The 27,500-nt window shown below is 40.1% G+C and overlaps 1 protein-coding gene and 1 non-coding gene across 5 annotated transcripts in view; one reads left to right on the top strand and one right to left on the bottom strand.

Moving 5' to 3' along the window:
- Window positions 1-19,153, bottom strand: part of LOC123516536 (solute carrier family 22 member 20-like) — a 45,283-nt gene extending 26,130 nt beyond the window's left edge. The window contains exon 1 of one of the 4 annotated variants that reach the window (XM_045275970.1): window positions 19,021-19,153. Coding sequence is in view for 2 of the 4 variants with exons in the window: in XM_045275967.1 (XP_045131902.1) it covers window positions 1,551-1,682 (132 nt within the window). In the remaining 2 variants the exon portion in view is untranslated. Of the gene's footprint in view, window positions 1-1,550; window positions 1,698-12,952; window positions 13,191-13,949; window positions 13,971-19,020 lie in introns of those variants that run through there. The other 3 variants (XM_045275969.1, XM_045275968.1, XM_045275967.1) reach the window with 3 other exon arrangements.
- Window positions 132-203, top strand: Trnal-caa. The gene has a single exon. It is a non-coding gene; the product is annotated as a tRNA-Leu (tRNA).
- Window positions 19,154-27,500: the final 8,347 nt, after the last annotated feature.

Below are 27,500 nucleotides of genomic sequence, written 5' to 3'. Positions count from 1 at the left end.
AAATAATGAGCTCTGAGCTCGCTCCCTAGGGTAACGTCTGGCTGTCTCGTCAGAGATTGCAGCAGATCAAACAGTGAAACACACACACACACACACACACACACACACACACACACACACACACTCACACACACCGCGTAGTGTAATGGTTAGCACGCTCGACTCAAAATCGAGAGGGCCGGGTTCGAGTTCCGGCGCGGCGAGGCAAATGGGCAAGCCTCTTAATGTGTGGCCCCTGTTCACCTAGCAGCAAATAGGTACGGGATGTAACTCGAGGGTTCTGGCCTCGCTTTCCCGGTGTGTTGAGTGTGTGTTGTGGTCTCAGTCCTACCCGAAGATCGGTCTATGAGCTCTGAGCTCGCTCTGTAATGGGGAAGACTGGCTGGGTGACCAGCAGGCGACTGTGGTGGTGAATTACACACACAGATATATATATATATATATATATATATATATATATATATATATATATATATATATATATATATATATATATATATATATATATATTTTTCTTTTGAGTGACTGACGTAATACAGGGTGGGGCAAACCAAATGCCCTAGTTTTGATAGGCTATTAGGAAAAGTAAAACAATACTTACATAATTATTTGTTGTTTTATTCGAATCAGTATACAATGTCGTTTGTGTGATCACTTTTTGAAGATGGCATCATGAAGATGGTGGCCATCTGTAGCGATGCACTGTTGAAGGCGATGTCTGAAGTTTTCGGCTGGTCTTCGGCACATCTCAAGGGGTATTGCAGCGATTTCCTCCCGAATTCGCATCTTCAATTCTTCCAAATTGTGTGGCCAACTTCTGAACACTTTCTCCTTGAGATATCCCCACATGAAAAAGTCGCAAATGCTCAAATCGAATGAGCGTGAGGGCCACTCGACATCACCCCTCCGAGAGACGAGGCGTGCCGGGAACATCTGTCGCAATTTGACCATTGCAACTTGAGCAGTGTGGGCTGTTGCTCCATCTTGTTGGAACCAGATGTCTCCCAGATTTGTTTCCTCACTTAATTCTTCCAATTTAAGTTCAAAAAAGTCTTCCAACATCGCAAGATAACGTTGAGAGTTGACGGTGACAGATCTTCCATCCTCCTCAAAGAAATAAGGTCCAATTACCCCAAATTTGGAAACTGCACACCAAACAGTAACTTTAGGGGAATGGAGCGGTTAAGTCGGCCACACAATTTGGAAGAATTGAAGATGCGAATTCGGGAGGAAATCGCTGCAATACCCCTTGAGATGTGCCGAAGAGCAGCCGAAAACTTGAGACATCGCCTTCAACAGTGCATCGCTACAGATGGCCACCATCTTCCTGATGCCATCTTCAAAAAGTGATCACACAAACGGCATTGTATACTGATTCGAATAAAACAACAAATAATTCTGTAAGTATTGTTTTACTTTTCCTAATAACCTATCAAAACTCGGGCATTTGATTTGCCCCACCCTGTATGTTTCTCAGGTAAACTCGAGCAACAGCCATGACCACACGTAAGACACGCACAGGACGACAAAGCGCTTCTCTATGTACGCACCACGCCTGTTTTGCCCAATGTTGTCCTACCCTGTCCTGTCCTGTGTCTGTACAGTAACTGTGGCTCCGTGCTGAACTGAGGCAAGCGACATTTCTGCGAAAATTGAGTATTTACTTTCATTCGATAGCCCATTTCAGGCTACATATTGTGTGTATGTAAAGGATGAATTCGTAAAAATGTGGGGGCTAGAAAGAGAAAAATAAGGAAGACTTTTTTCAAACGCTGTGCAGCGGTGATTTCCAAGCTGTAGTGAGGCAAACGACAAGGCGACACGTCTTGAAGCCCGTGACTATAACAGGTAAGCGTTAAGCCTTTGTTGTGTTTTTACATTTATCCAGTGGTTTTATTATATCTTATAATGGAATATTTTTATTTTATTTTTTATTTATTTATTTATTTATTTATTTTTTTTTTTTTTTTACGTAGGGAAGAGGGCCAGCCAAGGGCAAAAAAAAAAGAAAGTTAGAAAAAGGTCCACTTGAGCGCTGGCTCTCCAAAGAGTTCAAAAAGTGCCAAAACCGTCAGCCAGAATTAGGAGAGCAAATGCCTCGATACCTCCCTCTTAAAAGAAGACAGGTTGTAGGAATTCGGAAATACAGATGCAGGGAGGGAGTTCCAGAGTTTACCAGTGAAAGGGATGAATGATTGAGCGTACTGGTTAACTCTTGCATTAGAGAGTTGGACAGAATAGGGATGAGAGGAAGAAGAAAGCGTTGTGCAGCGTGGCCGCAGGAGGAGGGGAGGCATGCAGTTAGCAAGATCAGTAGAACAGTTATCATGAAAATAGCGATAAAATATAGAAAGAGACTGAAGACAGTTAGTCAGAGGAGGGAGTTGATGAGACGAAGAGCTTTCGATTCCACCCTATCAAGCAAAGCTGTGTGACTGGAAACCCCCCAAACATGCGAAGAGTACTCCATACAGGGACGGATAAGGCCCTTATACAGAGTAAGCAGTTGGAGGGGCGAGAAAAACTGGCGGAGACGCCTCAGAACACCTGATTTCATAGAAGCTGTTTTAGCAAGAGATGAGATGTGAAGTTTCCAGTTAAGATTATGAGCAAAGGACAGACCGAGGATATTCATTGTGGAAGAGGAGACAGTTGAGTGTCATTGAAGAAGAGGGATAGTTGTCTGGAAGGTTGTGTCGAGTTGATAGATGGAGGAATTGAGTTTTGAGGCATTGAAAACTACTAGATTTTCTCTGCCCCAATCGGAAATCTTAGAAAGATCGGAAGTCAGGCGTTCCGTGGCGTCCCCGCGTGATCTGTTGATTTCCTGAAGGGTTGGACGTCTCTGAAAGAACGTGGAAAGATGTAGGGTGGTATCATCAGCGTAGGAGTGGATAGGGCAAGAAGTTTGGTTAAGAAGGTCATTAATGAATAATAGAAAGAGTGGGTGACAGGACAGAACCCTGAGGAACACCACTATTAATAGGTTTAGGAGAAGAACAGTAGCCGTCTACCACAGCAGCAATAGAGCGGTCGGAAAGGAAACTTGAGATAAAGTTGCAGAGAGAAGGATAGAAGCCGTAGGAGGGCAGTTTTGAAATCAAAGCTTTATGCCAGACTCTATCAAAAGCTTTTGATATGTCTAACGCAACAGCAAAAGTTTCACCGAAATCTCTAAAAGAGGATGACCAAGACTCAGTAAGGAAAGCCAGAAGATCACCAGTAGAGCGACCTTGACGGAAGCCATACTGGCGATCAGACAGAAGATTGTGAAGTGACAGATGTTTGAGAATCTTCCTATTCAGGATAGATTAAAAACTTTAGACAAGCAAGAGATTAAAGCTATAGGACGGTAGTTTGAGGGGTTAGAACGGTCACCCTTTTTAGGAACAGGCTGAATGTAGGCGAACTTCCAGCAGGAAGGAAAGGTAGAAGTCGATAGACAAAGTTGGAAGAGTTTGGCCAGGCAAGGTGCAAGCACAGAAGCACAGTTTTGAGAACAATAGGAGGGACCCCATCAGGTCCATAAGCCTTCCGAGGGTTTAGGCCAGCAAGGGCATGGAAAACATCATTACGAAGAATTTTGATTGTAGACATGAAATAGTCAGAGGGAGGAGGAGAGGGAGGGACAAGCCCAGAATCGTCCAAGGTGGAGTTGTGAGCAAAGGTTTGAGAAAAGAGTTCAGCTTTAGAGACAGAAGAGATGGCAGTGGTGCCATCAGGATGAAATAAAGGAGGAAAGATGAAGAAGTGAAGTTATTTGAGATGTTTTTGGCTAGATGCCAGAAGTCACGAGGAGAGTTTGAGTTTGAAAGATTTTGACATTTCCTATTTATGAAAGAGTGTTTGGCAAGTTGAAGAACAGACTTGGCATGATTCCGGGCAGAGATATAAAGTGCATGAGATTCAGGAGATGGAAGGCTCAAGTACCTTTTGTGGGCAACCTCTCTATCATGTATAGCACGAGAACAGGCTGAGTTAAACCAAGGTTTAGAAGGTTTAGGTTGAGAAAAGAATGAGGAATGTACGCCTCCATGCCAGATACTAACACCTCTGTTATGCGTTCAGCACAAAGAGATGGGTCTCTGACACGGAAGCAATAATCATTCCAGGAAAATCAGCATAATACCTCCTCAGGTCCCCCAACTGGCAGAGGCAAAACGCCAGAGGCACCTTCGCTTTGGGGATCCTGCGGAGGATTGGAAAAATAGGACAAGATACAGAAATGAGATTGTGATCGGAGGAGCCCAACGGAGATGAAAGGGTGACAGCATAAGCAGAAGGGTTAGAGGTGAGGAAGAGATCAAGAATGTTGGGCGTGTCTCCAAGACGGTCAGGAATACGAGTAGGGTGTTGCACCAGTTGCTCTAGGTCATGGAGGATAGCAAAGTTGAAGGCTAGTTCACCAGGGTGGTCAGTGAAGGAGAGGAAAGCCAAAGCTGGTGGTGAACATTGAAATCTCCAAGAATGGAAATCTCAGCGAAAGGGTAGAGGGACAGAATGTGCTCCACTTTAGAAGTTAAGTAGTCGAAGAAATTACTATAGTCAGAAGAGTTAGGGAGAGATAAACAGCACAGATGAATTTAGTTTGAGAGTGACTGTTAAGTCGTAGCCAGATGGTGGAAAATTCGGAAGACTCAAGAGCGTGGGCACGAGAGCAAGTTAAGTCGTTGCGCACATAGACGCAACATCCAGCTTTGGAATGAAAATGAGAATAGAGAAAGTAGGAGGGAACAGAGAAGGGGCTACTGTCAGTTGCCTCAGATAGCTGTGTTTCGGTGAGGAAAAAGAAGATGAGGTTTAGTAGAAGAGAGGTGGTGTTCCACAGACTGAAAATTAGATCTAAGACCGCGAATGTTGCAGAAGTTAATGTAGAAAAAGTTGAGGGAGGTGTCAAGGCATTTGTGGTCTTCAACAGGAGAGGTGTCCGACCTGGGGACATTTTTGGTCCCCTCCCCAGAGGGGGACTCCTTGGCATTGTTTATTTTGGGTCCCATTTTTCTTTTAAGTTTTTATTTGGAGTGAAGGGTGTATGTGTGTGGTAAGTGCATGTAGTTTTGTGTGAAGAAGGAGAGCTATCTTTAGAGGGTAGGCTGTGACTACCCCCTTGAGTTGTGAGACACAAAGGGAAAAAGGCGTTTTCAGTAGCGTCACCCCAAGGCCAAACATGTTTGACTTCACGCTGAACGGGACAGTGCTGAGGACACCGTCGGTGGTGCCAGACGACCGTGTCACTGTGATCTCAATCCCTGGGAGAAGTTATCGTACACATCAGTCGCCTGAGCTAGCGCTGTGGTCAAGACGGAAACACAGCAGCATAGTGGAAGAGTTTGGAGATTTATTCCTTGATGGGGAGTATTATAGGTCACCAGTGTTTCATCATTTGTATATGCCGAGGGCCGAGCAGCGCAATACTCATCAAAAACAACAGGTCTTCAGTCCTGGAAGTGGTTTGATCTACGCGGGCTTGTTTTGAAGGTGTTCCATTGTAGATGTATGGCTGCGGTTTTCTGACGCCTATATAGTTGAATTACGTCAATAATTAGCAGATAATCTATTTTTACCATCATTCATTACTTAATGATATAAGGATTTGCAAAAATATTATCATTTTTTTCACCTAATAATAGAAAAGTAACTCCATTATTGTATCGAAGTTACGACTAGAAGTATGGAATCGGACAACACCCACAACAAGGACGGATAGATGCGACATGTCACCAGCTACCACCAGCTCCTTAATTTATTTCACGCCGTATTTTTTATATCGGTTCTCTCCAGTATGCCGCACAATATGTAAACGTAAATCTACATCTACAGTACCCACTTCTATGGCCTAACATACGTCTAACTATTCAGTTTTATTCGAAATGTAACTCCTTGATCTCATTCCATGAGGTTGATGGGGTTGGTCCACGCTGATTGGCTAAAGCGTTTGCCAAATGAGAGCAAACGCTTTGGAAAGGCGTTTGCTCGCGTTTGCGAAAACTTGCCTCCGTTTGACTCCGTTTGCCCTCAGCCGCGCCGCTACTGAAAACGCCTAAACATTCAACGAGATCACAACTAGCTTTAATGGAAGGTTCACAGCACCTCCTGAACTAGTGCTATTAGATCTCACTGGGAGTAAGTTATTGTTTCGGTAGGTGTCTACTACCTCCTCCTTCAAATAAGTTTGTCCTTATGAATAAGTTTGTTAAAAATGTACAACCCTCCACATTATAAATAAATTTCATGCTAAGTAGTTTAAAGACACAGAGCTCTGAAATGTATTTTGAAACATTGGAAGCCTAGCATACATTTACCATAGTCAGCTTAATGCCACAAAGAAAATCGATTAAATGCAAATACCTGTACAAACATAAACAACATGATAAAAGGAAAACATGAGTGTAATGAAATATTGAAATAGAAAAAAAAATCGTGAAGGAAAGGATAGTTCTCTATTATTCGAGAATTTGTATTAACCTTTTACTGTTTACCGTTATTAAGTGCTACGATATTATCAAATGATCGTTCTTATTATTATACTCGATATCATCATAGCCTTGATGATTTCGTTGTTTTATAAGCTGTTTCAACAGTCGTCTCTGTCAGTTCTTTATGATTTCCTCAAGTAGCCTAAACAGGCAAGCGAATGTTATACCTATCATATTGGTGTTTCTTTTCTGGAAATCACCAACACTTTTATGTTGCACTAGCTAATTATTATTGTTATTATTATTATTATTATTATTATTATTATTATTATTATTATTATTATTATTATTACTATTGTCGTTGCTGTTGTTGTTAGGTTACTTATTATGTTGCGTCATTGATTGCATATCAGTTACAGTAAATAGTAGGCTACCATTATTCATGTAGCCTATTGTAAAAGAACTGAAGTTAAAAATCAGTTGATTTTAATATTTATAGACTTATTTATATATATATATATATATATATATATATATATATATATATATATATATATATATATATATATATATATATATATATATATATATATATACAGAGAGAGAGAGAGAGAGAGAGAGAGAGAGAGAGAGAGAGAGAGAGAGAGAGAGAGAGAGAGAGAGAGAAAACTCTTAGGACTGTCTTCCATCTCTCAAACAACGCCAAAATGTTGCTTCTCTTGCTATCTTTTATCCTTACTTTTTTTTTCCGCTGTTCTTTAGAACTGACTTCCTTCCTGCCTCCCCCCCTCCCGCGGCCCCGCTGCACACGTCTTTCCTCCAACTCTCACCATCTTACTAATGCAAGAGTTAACCAGTAACTTTACTCCTTCATTCCCTTCACTAGGAAAAACTGGAACTCTCTTCCTGACTCTATTTTCACACTTTCCTGGAACTTCACTTCTTTCAAGAGAAAAGTATCAAGACATCGTCACAACTAAATTGGTCTACTCTTGTGGATCTTCCTTTGCTGAAGCTTTTGGGTGTGGCAACTAGCGGGCTTTTTTTTTTTTTTTTTTTGTCCTTAGGCACCACCCCTGATAAAAAAAAATATATATATATATATATATATATATATATATATATATATATATATATATATATATATATATATATATATATATAAATATTATCAGTATGTAATATGTTATTTTTTTTCAGTGGCTGGTTCCCTTGGTTTCTTCTATGGCACGTTGTGATGCAAACATTCTTCCTAGTCTTATATATAAATATTATCAGTATGTAATATGTTATTTTTTTTCAGTGGCTGGTTCCCTTGGTTTCTTCTATGGCACGTTGTGATGCAAACATTCTTCCTAGTCTTACAAGCTGCCATCGGCCTCCCAACATTTACAACACCTTCCAAAGCCAGAAGGAGGCCGTGTAATGAGTCTAATTGGAAAATACTGGTAGCAAAACGCAAACGAAATCTTGGCCAAGAATATACATCGGCGTGTACCGGGAAGAAGATTGCTGCACGCAAAGTTGGCCCCCCTTGTAACTGCTTAAGAAAATTTTATGATCTTGTGGGTCATGCTAACATAGAAGATGTATTCAAGGATTTCTGGGCATCTGGGAGCTGGGATACACAGACTGCCTATCTACAAAAACAAACAACAGCTGTGACAGTGAAAAGGAGGAGAACAAACAATCATGACCAGCAAAAGGGATGCACTAGATATTATCACGTAAATGTGGATGATATACCTATCACTGTGTGTAAGACTGCCTTTGCAAACATTCATGGAATATCTAGGCAACGGTTGGACCAGGCACAAAAGAGTAAGACATTGACCGGTGTGCCCATTGCAGACAGACAAGGCACCACCGGAAATCATGGCAAGATTGCAGTGGATCGATGGGAGAAAGTTATTAAACATATAGAAAGTTTCCCAACCATAACAAGCCATTATTCAAGAAAATCATCACCTAACGTTCGATACATAGAAAAAGGCGTGACGTCAAAGCGCCAAATGTACCATCTCTACAAAATATGGATAGAAGAGAATCATCCAGGTGCCCTGTTCATGGCCTATGATGACATCCTGCACATTTTCCACACCTAAAACTACAAACCACGACAAGATACCTGCAAGACTTGTGATATCTACAGTGCTCGATCCAAGGACCCAACTCTGACACAAGAAGAGAAAAGAATAGACGAAGAGAGACATGCATTGCACTTGGAAAAGGCCGAGACAGGCTACAATCTTCCCAGTAATTTGCTAATTAGCAACACAAGCAATACAGTAGTGGTTTTGTGTATGGACCTGCAGCAAGCTCTTCCTACCCCAAAACTTTCGACAGGCATGAGTTTCTACAAGAGAAAAATGTGGACTTATAACTTCAATATCCATGACTATAGAAGTGGCAAATCACACATGTTTTTGTGGGATGAAGTGACAGCCAAAAGGGGTGCTAATGAAATTTGTAGTTGTATTCAGAAATTTGTCAATACCTTTGTACCTCAGGATGTTAGCAAGCTCTTCATATTTTCTGACAACTGTTCTGGGCAGAACAAAAATCTTCTATTTCTCTCTGATACACTCAAAGAGATTTAAAGAAATTACTCACATTTATTTCACAGCTGTGCACACTTACATGGCAGCTGACAGGGATTTCGCTCTGATAGAGAAGAACATGAGGCGTCACAGCTACATATTCGCACCTGATGAATGCAAGAATACCATTAAGAACACGAAGTCGAGCGAGACTCCTTTTCAGGTTGTAGATATGCGGCAGAATGATTTTAGGGACTTTGACTCCCTGAAAAAATGTCACCCGCCGAAAACCAACTCGCTTGCGTTTCATTGATGCTTGCTATTTTCGTGTGTCTCACACTAATAAGGCCTGCTACCTGTGTGACAACACCTACACGTCGCTGAGAGAAGGGTGTGGGGAGCACGTGAGGGTCGGGAAGGGTTCAGATCCTAGGGCAGACGCCACTTTCAATCTCTCTAAATATAATGTGCCTAGAAAGTATGAGAGACTCATTCCCTTATCCAACGAAAAGTTGGATGATCTCAAGATACTTGTGGGAGACTTGGTGCCTCCTTATATCTGACGCACATACTGGGACAGTATCCTGGAAATGACAGCCGAGCCAAATGAAAGTTGCAATCCTCATGCTGATGAAGCTGAAACTGATGGTCAGGAATTTGATGAAGATGTGTCTGAAGGAGATGTCTTCTACGACTATGACTGAGATAATAATCATATAGAAAATAATACGAAGGAAGAATATTACTGTAATGTGATGAAAGATATCAATATTATTATTTCATGTTTATCTTATTCTATTTGACATATGACATACTGTTATACAGGGTATCTCAATATACATGGGACTCATGTAATTGTTAATAACTCTGCCAATAATAATGTTTTTGTTCTTTATTTTCAGATTTGGAAAGAGTATACCATAACAACTAATAATCATTAATCATAATGCTTTGGGCAGTGGAGGGGAAAATATTTTCCGTCACTACTTTTTCGGGACAAAATCATACAAAACTGAGCAAACATTTTTTTTTTTTTCAGGAAGTTCAACTTCAATAATTGAAGTTGGACTTCCTGAAGATGTTTGGTTCAACGATGAAGCACACTTCCGGCTCTGTTGACATGTCCACAGAGCCAGAAGTGTACGTGCTTCATCGTTTAACCAAACATCTGTTCTAAGATAATTTGCTTGCCCAGTATTGACTGATTTTGTCCCCAAATAAGATGTGGCGCAAAATATTTTTTCTTCCATTGTCCAAGGTATTTTGATTGATGATTATTAGTCGTTGTGGTATACTCAGTCCAAATCTGAAAAAAAAAAATAGAACATGGGTCCCATGTATATTGACATTGTGTGTGTGTGTGTGTGTGTGTGTGTGTGTGTGTGTGTGTGTGTGTGTGTGTGTGTGTGTGTGTGTGTGTGTGTGTGTGTGTGTGTGTGTGTGTGTGTGTGTGTGTGTGTGTGTGTGTGTATATATATATATATATATATATATATATATATATATATATATATATATATATATATATATATATAATATATATGGAACAGGTGGGTTGGTGGGTGATGGAAAGAAACTCAGGAGTAGCAGGAGTTTCTTTCCATCATATATCTATATATATATATATATATATATATATATATATATATATATATATATATATATATATATATATATATATATATATATATATATATATATATTGAAGTTGTGTACAAAACCGTTGTAAATAATTTGCTATGGATTATAATCTCATGAAAAATAGAGTAGCAATATGTTCAATTTCAATTTACATTGTAAAAAAAAATATTGTTTCCTTATTTGTCTGAACAAAAAAAAATTGTTCTGCGTTATTAACACTATGACATAATCAATGTGTGAAACTTTGGCAATAATAAAGTTCTTGGCTGACAAGAATATTATGAAAGTTATAATATTATTATTTCATGCTTATCTCTTTGTATCTGACATATCACATATATCAATTCCTTACGGTATTATAGAATGTGTGTGTGTGTATATATATATATATATATATATATATATATATATATATATATATATATATATATATATATATATATATATATATATATAAAACGTGTCATATGCGAGTATATATACATATTAGTTTCTTATTATAGAATACATAAATATTTTTAGTTAGAATTATTTTTGTACAAAACCGATGGAAATAATTTGTTATGGATGTAACCTTTAAAAAAAAATAGAGTACAAATATGTTTAATTTCAGTTTACCAATTTGCCATAGTAAAAAAAAAAAAAAAAAAAAAAAAAAAAAAAACCAGCTTTCTTAAACACTTCCACAGAAAAGACTATTCTGCATTATTCATTAACACTAAGACATAATCATTATGTGAACTGTTAACAACAATAAAGTTCCTGGCTGACACGAAGCACTATTCTTGTGGATAGTCTTATTTGGGACAACTGATTTCACCTTCCAAACCACCCCCTCCTGCATATTTTGCACTGACAGGTATATAATAAGAAAGAATCAGATGAAACACACAAACACACACACACACCGTAACTCAGTGGTTAGAGCGCTCAGTACACTGCTCTCTCTCTCTCTCTCTCTCTCTCTCTCTCTCTCATGCATTCCCCATTCCTCCCACTCGTTAGCCTTCCTTTATTATCATCACCGAGGACACAATATTCAATGGGCCGTACCAAGAGTCGCGAAGGCCAAGGCACGGACCTTCCCTTCGACCAGCAAGGCAAAGCCTCCGCCCTTTCAATCCGTACCAAGAGTCGCCGTGGAAGGTAGGGCCGCGAGAGGTCTGCCAGTAACATGAGTTGGTAACAGTTGTTTCGGTATTGGTATGACTGTAATCCGGATTTGAGCTCCACGAACAACAACAAAACAACAATGCCCGCTACAAGAATGGAGGGAAGAAGCTGTGACCGGGCCAAACCACTCACGCACGAGCAGAGAATAATGATTCTCAATCTTGTAAAAGAGAATAAAGACTTGCAAGACCGCTCAACAAACCCAGCTAGCCTTCACAAGAAAAAAAATAGCTTGGGAGGAGATCACCAAGTCATTTAATGCCATTAACATTTTTTAATATTAAGATATTTATAGCTAAATAAAAATTCAAGATTTTAGCATCAGCTGGTGCTTAGAGAGAAACTGACAATGTGAAAAAGAGGCAGGCTCAGGTAGTGAGTAACAAGCCCACATGTGATCAGAGTTATTGAATATCTGTGTACTCAAGCATTCCTTATTGAAAACCTGGCTTGCCACACACTTAAATAATTTTTCTTCTTTTCAAGTTTTGTATATGTATAGCAGTTCTGAATGTTTATTGTTGTTGCTCAATTTCACTATGTATTTATAACAGGTTTATTCAACAACTTTACAGACTGCAGTGTTTTCATAATTTCCAGAATTCTTAACTTTCTTTTTTTTTTCTGTATCCTTCCATTATCCCTAAAGTGGTAATTTATCATGTGTTTGGAAATCACTGTCTTACAAAATCCATATCAAGAAGCAGTGGTAGTTCATTACAAGAGTTGAGAAATTTGTATTCTTTGGGATCTGCTAGACCACAATTTGTATGCATATCATTAAAAATTCCATAGTTAACACATTAGTATAGTCAATCATGAATTACATTAATCATGGCCTGAAATGGTTTGGATACAGGACTATACATCTTGAGAACTACCTACAATACTGTCAGTATACCTATACTTAAATCCTTGCACATCACACCCAACTCAGTGAAAAGTTATCTGTTGACTTAGCTTTAACATTATTGCACTTAATGCTTATGTCACTCACTGTCTTTGTTGAGAGAGAGAGAGAGAGAGAGAGAGAGAGAGAGAGAGAGAGAGAGAGAGAGAGAGAGAGAGAGAGAGAAGTCCTGGGTTAGTGTGAAGTGGGGTGCTTGTGAAATTCTCTGTCTACATCCCTACATACATCTTTGTGGTTTTGTTTTAAACCTGCTTATACAGGCTAGTATTTACCTTGTGACTGGCTTTTCTTTGCATACTTTGACAGCCTTCTGTCTGTTGGCAGTTCACCTGTCACTTCCTATTCTCCATTAACCCATGCACATATTTGATCTTTAATAGGGTTGGATGATGAGCTCACTAAAGAAAATATCTAGTACCATGAAATAAACAGTGTAACTTTCCTGACAAACGAAAACAAGCTTCATAAAACAGCTAAGTGGCGAGCTTTCTGGATCCACTGCGTTTTTCTACCTCGCGATTTTAAGGCGATCCTTCACTATTATAAAAAGAATAGTAACTTACGTGGAAACATAACTATCGGTTTTCCGAGACTGAAAATATTACTTGATGTTGATTTTAGTTCATATTATTTGTTGGTCACTCCAGCTTACGAAAATTATAAAATATTTCTTCGAAGGTCATGTGGAAGACACGGGGGCACCCATGCCTTCCCCTCGCCCTTCCCTCTGCTCTTCGTTCCAATAATGACAGTGATTCTTGGTACCACATTACCTTCCCTTCTACCCTCGACATTAAACCTTCGTGACTCTTGGTACGGGCCAATGTGTCCTCGGTGATGATAATAAAGGAAGGCTAACGAGTGGGAGGAATGGGGAATGCATGAGAGAGAGAGAGAGAGAGAGAGAGAGAGAGAGAGAGAGAGAGAGAGAGACTAATGAGTTCACAATCACTAAGTTTGATTTGAGGAAGTAAATACATGAAGGAATGAAAGATTGGCAGCGTTGTGTTCGCCGCTGATGTCGCTTGCCTCACTACAGTTCGGAAAGTAATAAGGCAACAGTTATGTAAGCATCGCAAAAAAGAAAATGCGACTCTCTCGATTTCTAATGTCTGTCGCTTACCTCACTACAGCACGGAGCGCCTATCAAAACTCGGGCATTTGATTTGCCCCACCCTGTATGTTTCTCAGGTAAACTCGAGCAACAGCCATGACCACAAGATTAGTAAGACACGCACAGGACGACAAAGCGCTTCTCTATGTACGCACCACGCCTGTTTTGCCCAGTGTTGTCCTGTGTCTGTACTGCTCTACACTGCTCAGTGTGCACCCCGGCTAACTTTATTAAGATCTCAGTTCTGGCCTACCTTCATTACTAGATAAGGGCAATTGCGTCTCCTTATGGGATTGAATTGTTAGAATTAGTTGTGGCTGAGAAGTAATATAAGAATGTGTGTATAAAGAGAAAGGATTGCAGCAAGAGCAACAATGGATATATCAGCATCGCGGCAAAACGTTGTGAATATTAGTATTGGAAAAACAACAATATAAAAAGCAGCTATTGTAAAAGCAATAGTGTAAAAAAGGCAAAGCATGTCGCCAGCAAAACAGTGAGGCGATATTCTGATCACCCGAAAAAAAAAGTCAGGCCATTAGGAGGAAATCAGAAATTGCAAGATAAGACATAAAAGTTAACACACGTTTCAGGTCAGTGAAATTGAGAGAGAGAGAGAGAGAGAGAGAGAGAGAGAGAGAGAGAGAGAGAGAGAGAGAGAGAGAGAGAGAACGGAAAGGGAAAAAGGGAGGAAGGTATGGAGAGTTTGTGAGTGTGTGTTGCAAGAATGTATCGCTTCCCTGAACATTAAAAAAACATCACGTGACGAAGTATGAAATACCAGAAAGCAGTGAGGCTTACTGCTTCGACTGACGAATTGATAAAGTCTAGGGTGACTTACACTGATAAGGTGAACTATAAGGGAGCGGGAGAGAATAGAAACACGTATATGCGTGTAGTAAGCAGTTACGTAATGTGTTGGCTAACCTTCCACTGCCTCTCCTTCTGGCTATTCTGTCCCATCAAGCCTATTGCATACTAAAGGAACATAAACAATCCAGTTACTATCCATGTTTTTATCCCCTCAGCGCTCCTGTTATGTAACCATCCTCACGCCACGCACACCCGCCAACCCTCCCCCTAATCCCCCTTCCCACAGCAACTCACTACCCACGCAGTGTCCGTCACGATAAGGGTGAAATTCAAGGACACAAGACACCCAATATCACGATAAGAATGAAGCTCAACGACACAATTCATTCAACATTACTACCAACAACCAACAGCTCTCTCTCTCTCTCTCTCTCTCTCTCTCTCTCTCTCTCTCTGTGTGTGTGTGTGTGTGTGTGTGTGTCCGGCAGTTTTATCATATTATCATCTTAATATTTGTACATGATTCGAGAAGTGAATGTCTTGAAGACGGTACTTATTCATGAGTGCAATAGTTGCTATTCTACTTATTTGATGCTCGGCGACTTGAGACACCTAACATGATCAAAGTATCGCCTCATAACAATCTGCAGAGGCCTAAACACTTTGCCATTTGTCGAGTGGTTTAAAGTTACCTACATGTCACCATGATACCCAGGTTCTAGGAATCTAGGTGGAGGGTGATATGGGCCCTAATATGGGTACCACTATAAATAAAATTGCCTGCGCCACTAATGGGCGGAAGCTGAACAGCGCTTCCCATACACTCTTCAAGTGTGCCTACAGGCGCTATAGGCCTTACCGTAAAAAAATAAATAAATAAAAAAATAAAAACGCTTTCCATCGAGCTGCCAAAAAAAGATCACTTCGCATCATCATTGCTGGCCCCTATCACTACGCAGACTGCCAAGCAGTCATCAGGAATACAGCTCAAGATTTTTCATCAATGAAAATGTTTGTATTGCATCGCAGGAAATTATCTGAGATGACTTCCCGAACTCATGTTAGTAAGAGTCTAATTAAAGTAACTCTCTTTCATAACACGAATTCTTTTGCCAAAGAGAAATTCCTTGTATCAAGAGCTCCTGCATGGCAGTTCATCCCACCTAACTTATGCTGTGACTGTGAGTGACGACCTCCGTCCAACACCTAAACACGTATGCGATCGTAGACCCTATATCTGACAACCAGCCAACAGACAGAGCAAGGCAGGAAGGGGTAGGGGAGTGCCTCGCGGACCCTGAAGATGCTCTGACAAGGAACACAGTGATACAGTCCTGACGCACCTGCACACCGGAAAAGCAACAGCTGCAGCCCCTGTAAGGAAAGTTACGGTCTGTAATCGAGTACACATTTCAGCCCACTTCCACTGTATTTAATCTTCCTCTCACTCTTAGATCCGCTGATGTGCTCTCTTTTGATAGTCGCTTATACCTCATTTGGCTTGATCTAGCTGCCTCGTGTTGGCCGGTGATGACATATAGCGTAAGAGATGGTATCTATACACGCAATGTATATATACAACAGTCATGAAATTACATTTTAAGGCGTCTCTTTGCCGGCATTTTCATACTTAAAAGTACTTTTCTTGTTTTTCATCACAATACTATCCTGATCTATTCAATATTATAATCTATTTAGACGTTTTTTCTTTCTAATGGTGGCTTTTTCATGAGCACGGAGAAGCCTGCGGGCAGCATTTTTGGCAGCTGTCCAGGTCATCGGTCAAGCAATGCGGCAAGAGCAGCGAGGTCCATTGCCTTTTTCATGCCCTGTATAAGTGGAAGTCATTCTGCAGAGTACTTTAGCTCGCATTGGTTACATTAGTCATAATCTCACACTGCATTCTGGCATTTTATCAGAATACGAAGACATCAGAAAATGGCAGTTCAGGCCAAGGAAACCATTCAGACACCTTTGCATGACGAAGTTGGAAGGATCTGCAATACGCCCTCCCAGTAGCCCACAACACGCTGAAGAGGTGCGGTGGTGCTGTTGTTACAGGTGGAGTGGTGCGGTAATCACTGTGACGGAGCAAGCTTTTTTTTTCAAATATTTTCACCACTCTAAGTGACGTGGGCCACTCGTTGTCCCATAGACAGCGCAAGCTTCACGCGTGGCCTTTATACCCCAAGCACTTTGTTGCTACATCGACGCAGGGAAGTTATCGGCTGCGCAACTGCCACGTACCGCGTGGCCAAGCCACGCATTGCTTGGTTGGAACACAGGATCAACGTTGGAGTCCACGTCACCGTTACGTAAGCCTCGCGTAGGCATCACGTTGATGTCACTTTATGCGTGTAGAGCCACGTACATTGGTTGTTGACGCGAGGAGCCAAGACCTTTTTGAACATGCATGAAAATATCGTGGAGCTTCACGCGTGCCCAGGTTATGCATGGCGTACCCCCAATGCTCCTACGTATGCTCACGTATGTTGTCACGCATTACGTTACATTTACCTTGCACTTACGTACTCGGTTGCCAACAAGTGGTTTCACTTTATACGTGGCCGTGCGCGGCTTGATACGTGAATGTGTGATTCATCACCTAAGTGCTTCACCACAGAGTCCACAGAGTCCATGGAAAGACACTTGATCTCCATCCAGTCAGCTGTACAGCTTAGAAGGCTTTGCGACTCTTCTTATGAGGGAGATGAAGGACGGAAGCACTATCAAAAAGTGGTTGTAAGCTCATTATTAGTAACAAAAACGTGTACACCTGTGATAGTCATAGATAAAGTCTTATGGTAAGGCTTCAGGCAAGAAAATAAACTCACATCATTGTATCTTTGTTATCCACAAAAGCAAGATGACGGCTTTTTTTGTGAGTTTCCCTCGTCAAGGTCAATAGTCTGACAATACACAGCGTGCTACGGTTTGTCATACTGATGTAATGCTGCATGATGGTGGTGTGCTCTCCCTTCATCGCCCTCAGTAATGCATATTTATGAACTTATCCTTAGCAATATGAAAAAACCGATGGAAAACGTTAGTCAAGGCAACACCCTATCACTTAAACAACTTATGTAAGTTATTCGAGGAAATGGCTAAAATGCTGTGAGAGAAGAAACTTTGTGATACCTTGCCGTTAGTAAGTGCGTATCGCCCACACAATGCTACTCGTAATTACCCAGTTACTTCAGGTCATTAATTAATTCTGTGTATGTGTGGTAACTCTCGCATGACAGTAAGTATTACAATCGCTGCTAACTTGAAAAAAATAGTCATATATTACTTGGTCACGGGATATTATTCATAGATTGATTATGATTCATAGATTTTTTCCGATCAATCAGCAGATGTGGAGTAATTTTTTTTTTCTCTGACATATGCACATTTATGCGTCTCGGTGATGCAAATAAATAAATGAATAAACAATTAAAACAAATAAACATGATAAATGTGGCCGGTGTCGCGTAACTACATATATAAATGTCCACTCTTTGTTTACGGATGAAAAGAGGGCTGCTGTGAACACTTTCTGTGGTCTATTTCATTTCTGTATTTGGGTAATATTTTAACCATGGAATTTCAAGCCATGTTGATGACAGCATGTTGTGTTCCTAGCTGCACTGTTGTAAGAATTAAGTGTCCGAACAAAACAATTATAATTGTTTTGCGAAAGAAAGAAATAACGCTGAAAATTACAAAAGTATTAAAATGTCTCACAGCGATATGTGTCTTTTATTGTGTGTGTTATGGCTTATAGCGCCTGTAGGTGTACTTGAAGAGTATGGGAAACGCTGTTCAGCTTCCACTCATTAGTGGCGTAGACAATCTTATTTAAAGTGGTACCCCATATTAGGGTCCATATCACCACCCAAGAGCATCATTGGTGTAACCACCTAGAATCTGGGTATCATGGTGACATGTAGGTAACTTTAAACAATTCAACAAATGGCAAAGTTTTAAGTCGTAGGTACATGGTGGGATTCAAACCTAGGTGTGGACGTCTGTCCGATCCTATGCTCATCGCCTTATCCACTGTGCCATCGCCTCTCTTTAACGTAAATATTTTCTTTTTATATGAAGTTGCCACTCTGAACTTGTTTTCTCCTGCTCACCATGTGAAAAGTAACTTCTCCTGATCCTAAATGTACCGCAGCCGCACTGCATAACGCAAAACTGCGCCTATCTTTCCCTCCGCGGTCATCACTATAGGTTTGTAACAATAATTCAGAGCTGCTACTGTACATGAGATGAAATTTGATCTAAATCGTCTTACTTTTGTTATATTCAAGGTGAAGAAAAATCAATAAAAAACGTAATGTTCATCATTTTTTAACAAATCATAACTCTGGCATTTCATCAGTTCTAAAAACCAAACATTTGACAGAAATTACGTTTTCCTCTTACCTGTACAGATATCCGGCTAATATCACATATGTCAAGTTAAACTACTGACGAGGAGAGCACGGTGAGCAAGTGCACACCTTGCCAAGCATTGGAAAAGACTGACCCGGGCCCAGATGCTCCTCACAGAGTCGTGGTGAGAGTGGGGGACTAGTGGGGGAAGATAACTGGCACCGTAGCAGCCACACTGTAGCTATGCTGCTGTTGCCGTTGCTACTGATGTTGCCTTTATTGAACGTACGACGAACTGTGTGTGTGTGTCTATGTATATATATATATATATATATATATATATATATATATATATATATATATATATATATATATATATATATATATATATAAGTGAATTTTATTGTTGTTACAATATTTTTAAGAATAATGCACATTAACATAAAATAAGCATGTATAGCTATACATATATTGGCATGGTTTGGTTAGCTTTTGTTTACAATAAATGATGCGCAGTTACAAGAAAATGAATTGTTATATAACTGTTCATCTACAACAGAAAAAAATAAGTAAATAAGTTAGGAATACAGAAGTAGTTATAATAAATTAAACAAATTGATGGATGAAGAATATGACTGATGAAACAGCTAAAAGTAAGAAAATAATAAGGCAATTGCATAATCTATTCGCTAAAAATATAAACCCCATCAAAAGAAAAAAAAAGAGTCAAGAACTGATAGAAATACAGTATCAAAAACATCTATAGTAATTATATAGTAGGAGCGACGGCGGCAATGGCACCAGTATAGATAGACCTGCATCGCTCATTCCCCTGCGACCTCCACCACCAGTCCACCACCATCTTTGCTACCGCTGCCGTCCTTTGGACTGATAAATGTAATTGCTATATTGCATATTGCTTAATTACTCTCTTAATCATTAGTATTATTGTTTGAAGTAAAATTTTCTTTTTCTTCAAGGTAAAGGAAGGTCTGCAGGTAGGCTACAGCATCAGACAAACGGTGTTACCCACAATATTCTGCACATGCCAGGGTAGCGGAAGTAACAACAGCACTTATTGAGCATCATGAGACGTAACAGCTTGTTGTTTCTCATTCCCGTAGCTCTCAACAAGTATATCATTAGTATTTCTGTCCGGGAAATAAAAACTGCGTGAAAGAAAGAAAAAATAGTAATCTTAATGTAATCATTTTTTTTTTTTTTATACCATGTCGGCTTTTCACGGGAATTTATGGGCTAAAGGGGATACCTCCTATCTCAAAGCCCACCCGCTAGGAAACCGTTACCCCTAGTGAGGAAGCCCAACCTACACTCGGACCGTGGACAGGATTCGAATCCGTGCGCTTGGAGACCCCTCGGACCCCAAAGCACGCATGGTTCCACTGTACTACGGCGGGCCATTTGTCATACTTCAAAAAGGAATAAAAAATGTTGCATCTCTAACTATCTTTCTACCGCTATTTTCATAGCAACTGCTTTTCTGCTGATCTTGCTGACTGCATGCCTTCCCTTCTACCGCACCCTTGCTGCACAAAACTTTCTTCTTCCTCTAACCTCTATTCTGCCCAAGTCTCTCATGCAAAAGTTAACAAGTAGGGGAAGGTGGGGTAAGACGGAGCCATGGGGTAAGAAGGAACCCTCCCCCCTTCTAAATCCAAGCATAAAGGGCGAGTTTCAAAATTTTACTCTTAGATGTCCTTCACGTCTCCCAACAATGACATCATCACTACTAGTAGGGACGCTGTTTCCTTTGCGCTTCAGAGGGAAATATTTGTCATTTTATGCAGTGCTGATGTTATAATTATGCACAAGGTAAGGCACTGCTTGTTTTATATTGAAATAGTTATTATAATGATTTAGTACTTATGTTATACATTCCCATGAGTGTGTACATGATACTTCGGTAAACATTTCGACATTTTAATATTTACTAATGTGGTAAGATGGACCCCATGAGAGGGGAAGGGTGGGTTTGTTGTGCTAATTGCAAAAGCTGGGCTCATGAGCAATGTGCAGGAATAGATGATGATGATGATGATGATGCTGAGGAAGAGGCTTTTGTGTGTGATTTATGTCATTAAGTTGTGCAGGGATAGATGATAATTAAGGAGTTGTTGTCTTTTTATTTGTACCAATAAATCTGGCTCATGAGCAATGTGAAAGGTTATGACGATGACGAGGAAGAGTTTTTTTTTTTTTTTTATCTGTGCTTAATGTCAATAAGGATTTGTTTCTTCATGTTCAGTTTGCGGGATGAGATGGATCCCTGGGGGTCCGTCTTACCCCATCATTTTATTTTTGGCCCAAGAAAAATTATTATTTTGTAAATTCTTGTGCTTCATTGTTTTCCTTCAAAAACCGTGACCCGGGTGAAGACTTCGAAGGTAACATCCCAAAGCACCACCACAAACCCACAAACCCCCCAAAATCATATAAATGTGGTTTCTAGACTCAATACTTTGTTAAGTGGTCCGTCTTTCCCCACCTTCCCCTACTCTCAAATCACTCTATACCTTTCTCTGGTAAAATCTGTTACTGAACAGTTATGTATTTCATAAGTCCTTAAGAAGTCCGTATCTGTGCTAAGAGCTACGTATTCGCTAAACACTTACGGACTTCGTACATACCTCAAAAGTAAAGTACTCTCTCGGGACCCCGTAAGATTTCGTAACCGCCCTTTTCTCCACTACACAACCTCCGAGGTAAACACCGACGAAGCCAGAGGTTACGAGTAGAAGTGAAGTAGATTGAAATAAGGAACTACAGGTGACATAAGTCCATGAGTGGCCTAAGAAGCGATGAAAGACTCTTACATGAAAATACTAGTATATTAGCACATGATAGTAACAGCTGAAAAGGAAAGGAGAGTGAAATATGTAAGCTAATTGTAAGTGACATTATTATATGACAGTGGCCTGAGGAGGGAAGGAGATTGAGATATATGTACTAGTACAGTGAATCTTAAAAGATGCTCAATGATAGTGCTAATACTTTTGTGGTAATTTGACGATAATGTCTACAGTGTAAAGCAATGATATGGGAGTTGTGAGGGCGTTGAAGTGACGTACATGAAGAGAGAGAGAGAGAGAGAGAGAGAGAGAGAGAGAGAGAGAGCATTCTGCCCTGTTACTATCTATTATGGGACCTAGACAACTAATTAGTTATCTCAGTTATTTGTACCTTAGTGAGGGAGAATAAGTCAAATCAAGAAATTGCTGCGAACACTGGCAAAGCTCTCAGAACTGTTCAACGTTAGACCAAAATTTATCGTGAGAGATGAAGGGACGCTTCGCCACCACCTCACAAGCCTGAAGGGCATAAGCGCAGTGTGAGCCAGAGAACTCTGAATATTATTCGAAGACAGCTTGAAGACAGCCCTCGCATACACAAGGAACTTAAGGCCAGGAACCTGCTTTGCTGGCTGGGGTGAGTGAAAGGACTGTGCTTTTGTGTCTCACCACAAAGATTGGGACTTAGATAAGTGGCGTTGGGTACTTTGGTTAGATGAGGCAAGCTTTTACTAAGCGTTTCAGAGAGTTTGAGGGCACGTTTTTCAAGAATAACTTTGTAAGGAACACGCATATCATTATGAAATTTTGCCACAGTGTACTTGACACCCTCCCCGAATATCCCAATGTGTCAAGAATCATCAACAGTATATAATAATGGCACTTCTCCCTATAAAAACAGGAGAAAGTCACTTATCCCTCACGAAGAAACGGACAAGTGGTGTGAAATGGTGACGTAGTACTATCTGTGACGTAGTAACAAGCTCCACCCACATAGTCCCTCCCCCTGCTCCTACCCTCACTCTCTTCCATCCCCCTCCCCATATTTCGCTCCCTTCCTCCTCTCCCCTCCCTTCCCCTCCCCGTCTACCTATTCCCTACCTCTCTCTCTCTCTCTCTCTCTCTCTCTCTCTCTCTCTCTCCATTTTTCGGCACTTGTCCGTTTCTTCGTGAGGGATAAGTGACTTTCTCCTATTTTTATAGGGAGAAGTGCCATTATTATATACTGTTTACGATTCATGACACATTGGGATATTAGGGGAAGGTGTCAAATACACTGTGGCAAAATTTCATAATGATATGCGTGTTCCTTACAAAGTTATTCTAGAAAAACGTGCCCTCAAACTCTCTGAAACGCTTAGTTACAGACAACCAGAGAAACTGTGTGTACCGCAGACCCGATAGTAACTGTTACGATCCACGCTACACAACACACAGTAAAACACCCAGATTCTTCAATGGTGTGTGGATGTTTTTCTTACTATGGTCTTTAGTACAGCGAATCATGGAAACCATTGTGCACTTCATAGTAATAGCATGAAATTTGGTCTGTATATACTTTAGCACAAGCTGATTAATATTAGAAATGGAGGCATCGCAAAAAATGCGAATTTCCAAGATGGCCGCCAAATCAAATATGGCTGTCAGGTTTGTCAGGTCATTGCGAGAGGGAAATTTTGAACTTTACCTTCAGTCTCTAATCCAGATGGCTCCTTGGTTTTTTGCTCTTGACCATCACAATTATTCACGGTGGCTGCCCATTCACATCAGGGATATGAACAACATCCACACCACTCATCCAGACGTATTCCGACAGTTCAAGCAAGGAAACTTCGTGGTCTGGAAGACATGTAATAGATTTTCAGGAATGTCGATTGATCAAGCGCATGAGCAAAATAATGCTCTGGTAAAGGGTGAGGGCGGAGACATTGGGCTCACAGAAAATGCTGCTGCTTTGAGAAGGTGGTCTGTAGGTGGACCCGAAATGGCTAGAGTGATTGTAGATTTTGAAAGCACCATCGACTGCATTTCTTCTACAAGAACACAGTTCCAGCATCACGAGGAACATGAGAAAGTCCAATCAACGTTTGTGTCAGACGTCAAGAAACTTGCTCAGAGTATTCAGAAGGGTGGAAATCCTTTCGACAATGAAACTTCAGAACTGGTTGTTCTCTTTTCAGGAGACATCATTGACAACTCTGTGACAGAGACACTCTACCAGATTAACCAATCTGGCATTGAGCAGTACAACACATTTGTCAATGAGAGAATCATCAACAGATCAAAACCGTTGTCAGATCCAATTAAGAGGAACAACTTTCCGCTGATCTCAAGGCCTACAGTTAAGAAAAGCACAGTCCCTACTCAAGTATCTTCTTTGAAGCAAGACTGCAACTTATTTGCACGACTCTACATTGCTAGTCAGTCTCGAGAAGGGTCATTGGAAGAATTATTTTCCCATGAAAATCAAACTTATCCCCCTGCACTTAGTCAGTTTGGAAAACTGCATCCTTCAAACAAAAGCCTGCTGTTAAATTGCTTGGAAGACCTGGCAATGCCCAGTGATGCTGCTCCTGAGGTTGATGCGGTTATGCTAGATGGTCCTGCTGTTGTACACTTTCTGACTCCACAAAATTGCCGGACCTTTGCTGAGTATGCTTCCGAGATCTTCCTTTCCCTTCATCCAAAGAGTACTGACTACGTGCGACAGACTGGACCTTGTATGGGATGTCTATCATCAGGACAGTCTCAAATCTGATGCCAGGGACAAGCAAGGAACTGGTGCAAGACGACGAGTGGCACCAGACAACACAGTTCCAAGAAAGTGGAGTGAATTCCTAAAGAACAGTATGAACAAAACAGAATTGTTCCAATTTCTGTCTGATACGACTGTGTCCCTTGAGGTTGAAGAGCTTATCGTGGTGACATTAGGCACAAGGGCACTGACCAACAAGGAAGATGTTGCTGTTAATGAAATATCACCTTGTACACATGAGGAGGCCGACACCCGCTTGTTGTTGCACACTGCAAATGCTGTCAGACATGGCTATCAAAAGATCTCCATTAGAATCGTAGATACGGACGTTGTAGTGTTGGCCACTGCTCACTTTGCAACCATCAAACCACAAGAATTGTGGATTGACTTTGGAACAGGAAAAACAAGGCGTTTCATTCCTGTACATGAACTAGCCATGACTCTCGGTCTACAGAAGTGCACTGGTCTTCAGTTGTTTCACAGTATTACAGGATGTGACACAGTTTCTGCAATGTATGGTGTAGGCAAGAAAAAGGCCTGGCAACTCTGGCAAACATATGACCGCATCACGACGACATTTGCTAGCCTGTCATCCAACCCTCCACAAGAAATTTCTGACTCGCACTTTGCTGAACTTGAACGTTTTGTTGTATTGTTGTATGACAGAACTTCAGCTAGCACAGAAGTCAATGATGTTCGGCGAGTTCTGTTTACTCAGAAAAGCCGCACGATCAAGAACATCCCACCGACACAAGCAGCCCTTACTCAGCACGTGCGAAGAGCAGTATACCAAGGTGGGCATATTTGGGGCCAGGCGTTAATAGCTCGACCAGAATATCCTGATCCATCCGCATGGGGATGGAACAAGGAGCAGTCTGGCACAAGTACCACCTGGACACCATTGTGGTCGACCTTGGCTCCAGCTTCTGCAACGTGTATTGAACTGTTGTGTTGCGGTTGCACAAAGGGTTGTCATGGTCGATGCAAATGCCGAAGTGCTTCTCTGAAATGCACTGATCTCTGCAAATGTGCAGGTGATTGTTCCAACTGAATGTATAGAAAATTACAGTGGTGCAAACTTAATTGATGTATAGGTATATAAGTTATTTTCGCCTATTGCAGTTAGTCTTCTAAGTATAGTGTTTGGCGTATGTAGACGTCGTCTGGTTTTGAGAATTTGGCAGTTTACAGATGTATATACCTGATATCATAGAAAACTTAGGATAAACATTTTGTAATATGATACATTTGGGTGTTCTGTATGGTATTTCATACATTCATGATGTTCCAGGTTGAGAGTTTTCAAACATGTCCAGCTTTTTAAATGTAGCAGTTAGCCTGTATTGATGTTGTGCTTATGTTGTATTGATCTATAGTGTAAGAAAATATATCATTTGATGTTCATTGTTCGTAGATATAATGTTTGACTGTTTGTTGTTTGTGTTGCTAAGGATTTAGAATGTAATTCTAGAGTTTTGTGAACTGAACAACACAAATCATCTGACCTGTGTCCTTGCATAGAATGGATGGTAGCAACGCCGTGGGACACGATCAGTCGCTGCTGCCATCTGTTACATCTTGAAAAAATAAACATTTTTCCATGTCAGGCTTATGTAGTACATATGTTTGGCAAAAGAAATGTGTTTTTCTTAATTATAAGTATAATTTCCCAGTTATTTATCAGAAAGACATTCAAAATTCGTGTTCCATGAAAAAATCTCGATTTTCGCATGACCGCCATCTTTGTTTGGCTGCCATCTTGAAAATTTGCTTTTTTTTTCAAATGCCTCCATTTCTAAATTTCATTCGTGTTGGATAAAGAATCACCATGCAAAGTCTCTTACTTTTACTCAAAAGTGCACAATTTGGCCATTTTGTGTGTCTCATCCGCTGCACTACTTGGAAAATTAGTGTTTTTGCCTAAGAATGTTCGTATGAACGCAAATAACTTTGAGCTAATTTTGGATGAGTTAGATGAGTGTATGAAAATGTGCAATGTAGATATCATTTTATCTTTCTTTTTGTATTATGGCAGCAACGCACAGCACAACTTTTGGGCATTATAAAAAAAATAAAAATTGGTCTCAAGATGGCGGGCGAGGTCAGATTATGGCTTGGCGAACGGTTGCTTAGGTACGTGTGACACGGACAGAGGTCAGGGTCTGACTCAAAGCTAGAATCCTTGGTCTGACTGGTTAGCTGGGCCCCTGCAAGCCTGCATCACACCGACCCAGGGCCCACATGAGTTATAGACACATGACCGTGGATGCACGAATGGAAGACCTTGTATATCTGGACGCATATCTTGACCGTGTGTGGTGGGATTCGAACCTGCGCGTGGACGTCTACCCGAGCCCACGCTCATTACCTTATTCACTACGGTGGATAAAGTAGATGATGAAGACGGGCCATCCATCTTTTTTTTTTTCTCGTTCACATACAGCCTGCAAGGAACAATCACTCCTAAGTTTCCGAATATTTGTTATAATTTCATACAAGTTATATATATATATATATATATATATATATATATATATATATATATATATATATATATATGTGTGTGTGTGTGTGTGTGTGTGTGTGTGTGTGTGTGTGTGTGTGTGTGTGTGTGTGTGTGTAACATGTAACAACAACAATATATATATATATATATATATATATATATATATATATATATATATATATATATATATATATATATATATATATATATATATATATATATATATATATATATATATATATATATATATATATATATATATATATATATATATATATATATATAATATGTGTGTGTGTGTGTGTGTGTGTGTGTTTTATGTAACAACAACATATATATATATATATATATATATATATATATATATATATATATATATATATATATATATATATATATATATATATATATATATATATATATATATATATATATATATATATATATATATATATATATA

The sequence above is a fragment of the Portunus trituberculatus genome, chromosome 41 (assembly GCF_017591435.1).
Source record: "Portunus trituberculatus isolate SZX2019 chromosome 41, ASM1759143v1, whole genome shotgun sequence".
NCBI classification, from domain to species: Eukaryota; Metazoa; Arthropoda; class Malacostraca; order Decapoda; family Portunidae; genus Portunus; species Portunus trituberculatus.
Note: the sequence above shows the minus strand (reverse complement) of the source record. Positions and strands in the feature narration are given on the sequence as shown.